The sequence below is a fragment of the Ylistrum balloti genome, unplaced genomic scaffold (assembly GCF_031769215.1).
Source record: "Ylistrum balloti isolate Yb309-2 unplaced genomic scaffold, AGI_CSIRO_Ybal_v1 Utg370926, whole genome shotgun sequence".
NCBI lineage: Eukaryota > Metazoa > Mollusca > Bivalvia > Pectinida > Pectinidae > Ylistrum > Ylistrum balloti.
The window spans coordinates 1-4,766 of NW_026782524.1; the positions used below are offsets into that span (position 1 = coordinate 1).

Consider the following 4,766-nt stretch of genomic DNA (forward strand, 5'->3'; position numbering starts at 1 on the left):
AATTAAGTAAGATCCAATTTCATGCAGGGGTATCTGAGTTATGGCCCAAACAAGGTTTTTTTATACACCAGTCCATTGTAACGCGTACCAAATGACCTTGCGTCTAGGTCATGACACACCCTGAGGCTACGGTATAAAATTGATAAAAAAATTTGGTGGAAAAACAAAACTAGGTTTTGAGTTGAGAACCTTCAAGGCTTGCTTTCTGTTTATTATTTTTCACTGAAAGACATGGACTTAATTGTAGCACTGAAATGGGCGCTTAACATTACTTATTCTGTAATCAGAACTGGGGACATACACTGAAATGAAGTGAAGGAAATGGGGACATTACACACTACTTATTCTGTAATCAGAAACCAGAAAACCCTTATGCAAACTGATATTGTTAAAAATGTTTTGCTAAATCAATGGTCAGGGTAGCTTTTCTTATTGTTAATCAATTACAGCCACTGATACAATTTTGCTAAGGACTTGGACTATTTGCCCCCACCAAGTTTCAATGAAATACCAGGAGTAAGCATGTAGAACTCAAATATGTGTCAGCAAATCATAGGCCATATTTGTTGATTGAATGGACACAAGGTTGAAATTTGAATGATATAGAATTTAGAAACTCAAGCATTTGCTCTTTATATTAAGTTTAAGCATGTTCAGTGCGACTGGACAATGTATGACACTACCACAAAAGCTCAATTTAAGCTGTGTTTGAATTTCTTTCAATTTAATAATACAATTACATACAGTTTTGATTTTAGCATACTTGTCACTAAGCAGACCTGGTAAGGTAGTGGTTAACCTTGATGTTTAACCTTGGTCAAATGACCTTCGCCTTTGACCTTTGGAACTAGAAATCAATAAGGTTATCTACTAGTCATGGCCACTGTTTCTAAGTTTGACAGGAATAAGGTGTAAATACTAATACCCTCTGCTGGCAGCTGTATGTGTGTAATATGAAAGTCTTATCCTTTTTGCTTTAGTGAAAATAGCTTACAGAACTTCTTTACCAACTTTTCAAAATCCAGTCAAAGTTCAAGGTCTAAAGTCATGGTATACAAATTGTAGCTCCTGTCATGATGCTTAAATTTATATAATATGAAAGCCCTACCCCTCATACTTTAAGAGAAGTAGCTTACATAATGTCTGAATCAATTTTCAAAATCCTGTTGAAGTTCAAGGTCATTTGAATTGGTCAAAATTCTTGGTATAAAATTGTAGCCCATGTCAAGATGGATAAGTGTATGTAAAATGAAAGCCCTGCCTCTTATACTTCAAGAGAAATTAACTGAATATGGACAGAGGGAAAGACAGGCAGAATGATTCCTATATAACCAAAACTTTGTAAGGGTATATCAGTAATAAGTTACCAATGGAAAGATTAAGACAATTTATTAGATGTAAAGTAATATATCGGAGACTTACCTTCCTCATTGAAAGTCATTTTCTCTATATCTAGCCCTTCATTTACTCTAAGTAACATCTTGGTGATTTTTGTTTTTTGGACCAAGTCCAGAGGCTGTCTGTATACTTCTCTGTGTATGCGTATATCATGACCCAAAAACTTGGCTAGCTGGTCCTGTCCATTTTCGCTCAGTTCATGTACCTGGGCCATAGTGGCAATGTGTTTTCGCAAATTTGTATACGTGATCAGGTCTGCATACTTGAGATTGACCTTCAAACACATTTCTCGCAATACATCTCTTGCTCTGTATGTCCTTGTGGAAGGTGATTTCCTGGAAAATACATATTTTCCAAAAACACTTGCCTCCTCCCTCTTCTCTAACAGAAGGTTGATACTTGAAAGCATATCCTTTGTTAAAATGATTGCAACCTTTCTCTCTTGCCTTCCTTTTATTTCAATGCGAGTCATTGATGAACTAAGTGCTCTTTCAAGTGTAGAAAGACTTGACCTGACCTCATTGTCAAATAGGAAGCTGTTCTGCATCTTCAGCGCATGTTTATAGGTTGCTACGGTAATTCTTTGGACATCTCCACCACTTTTCCTATTAAATAGTGTAACCAGGCAAAGAGTTACTTTTAACAGCTCAAAATAGATGGAAATATCATCTACGAGGTGCTGCATCATGGTCCCCATCTTTGATTTCAAGAATCTAGTCAACATGTAAACATCTTGACTCAGAGGCAGCATTTTCGGTGCATTGTACTTCTTTTCTTCTTGTGTCTGTCTGGCACACGAAGAAATCAAATCATTCCAATTGGAGGAGTACAGCTTAAGAAAATTTTCACCATTTTCTTTCTTACTCTGGTTTTTTCCTGCAATACCATTAGACTCCAGAATTTTAGCACACCGTTGAAGGCTGTATCCTACCTTTAAAGCTAATGAGGGTGTGGTGTAGAAATGGGTATCTTCATTAAATCCTGCTAGAGATTTCACACAAGAAACAATAGTATAAAAATTGTGAGGATTCAGACAATCTTCCAAACTGAAGATGGGTGAAGGAAGTTTTCTGGTTTCCAAGACAAGTCTGCCTAACTCCCTTATTCTGCCACTTATATGATTAGGCGTGTGCTCTTGAATGTCTTTGTTGTCAAATAGCCTCTTTCCAAAATTCATTATCTATGAGTCATTGGTAACAACAGAGAACATGTCATCATTAACCATGGACAGTATGACCCACTTGTAAAAACTTTCACCTACATTCTTTGGCAGAGGCAACAGCATCTTTCCCTCTTTTACTCCTTGGCCTAGTTTGTTGGAGGAATTTGCTTTGTATAATTTCCTATGTTCATGCAAAGATTTCTTAGAAAATAATGCTTTACACCCTGTGCATGGGATATAGTTAGAGATAGGCTTACCATCTTCTTTTTCTCTGTATTTAGGAATAAGAGTTCCTTTCCCTGATTTGAGAACTTCAAAATTGTGCTCCCAGTTTCCTTCATTTTGAATCTGTGCCCATGCATCTTTCCTTTCTCCTGAATGTTTTGGTAAGGCAAGAGCTCTTGCAACATCTTCTTCATCACTATGCACTGTTTCAAGGTGCCTTGCTATCTTTGGATAGAGATTTTCACAGTATTTGCATGCATGTCTTTTATCCCATTTCTGTTTTCCTTCCAAAGAGTGAGTGGATTGAACACAAACAGTATCTGATGTGGGGGGGGCACAGGTATTGTTGCACTTTCATTGCCATCCTCAACTGGCCTTTTTGAAACATGGAGATCAGAGAATTTCTTGGATGATCCTGTCCTCTTGGAAACATTGAGATCTTTTGAGATTTTCTTGGATCTTTCATGAAATTCATCATCTTCCAAGTCTGTATCATCTTCCATACTGTCTGTTTCCCATTTTAAGAAAGAATAAGAGAACTATTAGGAGACTTAAGATTAGAGGAAGAGGTAAATTGTCCAACAGGATATCACAGAAGTTAATTCATGTTTCTAACGCAGTTGCAACACTGAAGGAAAAATTTCAATTATTTTCTCAATAACATTACAGTGATTAGTGAAGTATTAACAAAGTTTCTAAAATGCAAAGACACAGTCTACTTGAATACACGGCAAAGGTAAAATCAACGTCTTTCTACTTCAATAACATGTGTTTGTGAACTACTGATGCCCCTGTATGGCAACAAGTTTCACAGAAAATGAATAAGTAGGTCAAAAGTCATGGTCAAAAGGTCAGATAATTGGTACCAATGGGAAGGTGTTGTCTCAAGGAATACACATGAAAACTCTCACCTCTTATAGTTCAAAAGATACAACCAATATTAAAGTTTAAGTCAAAGATTGGTCCAGATCAGTAGTACAAAGATTTTGACATCAACCAAAAGGGTTTTATTACAAGGAATTCACACGTAAAATTAAAAAAAAAAAAAAAACCTCTTATGGATATAAAGTTATGACCAAGGTATACAAGTTTTATAGATAAACAAATTGACAGAAGAACTGACCAAAAACTAGATGCCCCCTGACTTTGTTTCCAGGTCATAATAAAAAAAGGTCCATAACATGGTTACCAGAAGACAATAGAGCTTGTTGAGTCAAATTAGACTCAACAGCTATATAAGGTAACACATTTTCAACAAAAGTAGTCCGAAGACAACGGAGCTCGCTGGTGGGTGCTTTTGCCTAGCAGGGGCTTGCTTTTGAAGGCAGGTCAAACTTCAAGGTCAAAAGGTCGAAGTTTATTATTATTAATAATAATAATAATAATATACTGGACGCAGGCTTATTCAGCCTATATATCCAGATCAGAGTTAATGGAAATAGTATCCCGAATATGTATCAGTGTATTATTGTCTAGCTCATGATTATAAACATGTTCAGTTTGCCCCCAATGTTTATCCAATCGGGATTCGAAAGTTTTGATTGTAGGTGATGTTACAACGGCATCAGGTAGTGAGTTCCAGTGGTTTACCACCCGTTCACAGAAAGAATACTTCCTCAGATTTAGTCTGCTTCTTCTTTTTAGCAATGGGAGACTGTGCCCTCTTGTTGTTTTGTTATTGTTTTGTACCAGGAAATGATCAGCGACATCCCTATCATACCCTCCGTGTGTTAGTTTGTATACTTGCCTCAGTGCCTCAGTGTCGGTAGTTTAAGAAACCTTAGCCTGCTTTCATAACTTAAGTCTTTCATTCCTGGTATTTGTTTCGTTGCTCTTCTTTGTACGCTTTCCAACTCATTTATGTCTTTTTGGAGATAGGGATTCCACACACAGGCCCCATATTCAAGGTGCGGGCGTACAAGCGCGTTATATAAAAGACAGAATGATTTTTTGTCTAAGTATGTGTAAGTTCTTCTGATGG

At 36.8% G+C, this 4,766-nt stretch overlaps 1 protein-coding gene across 1 annotated transcript; it reads right to left on the bottom strand.

The window, feature by feature from the left end:
• Positions 1–1,422: 1,422 nt before the first annotated feature.
• LOC132559493 (uncharacterized) lies at positions 1,423–2,575 on the bottom strand (the record flags this gene model as incomplete). The annotated part of the gene is made up of 1 exon (XM_060224120.1): positions 1,423–2,575. A coding segment is annotated over exon 1 (1,153 nt), but the record flags the coding sequence as incomplete, so codon positions are not given.
• Positions 2,576–4,766: the final 2,191 nt, after the last annotated feature.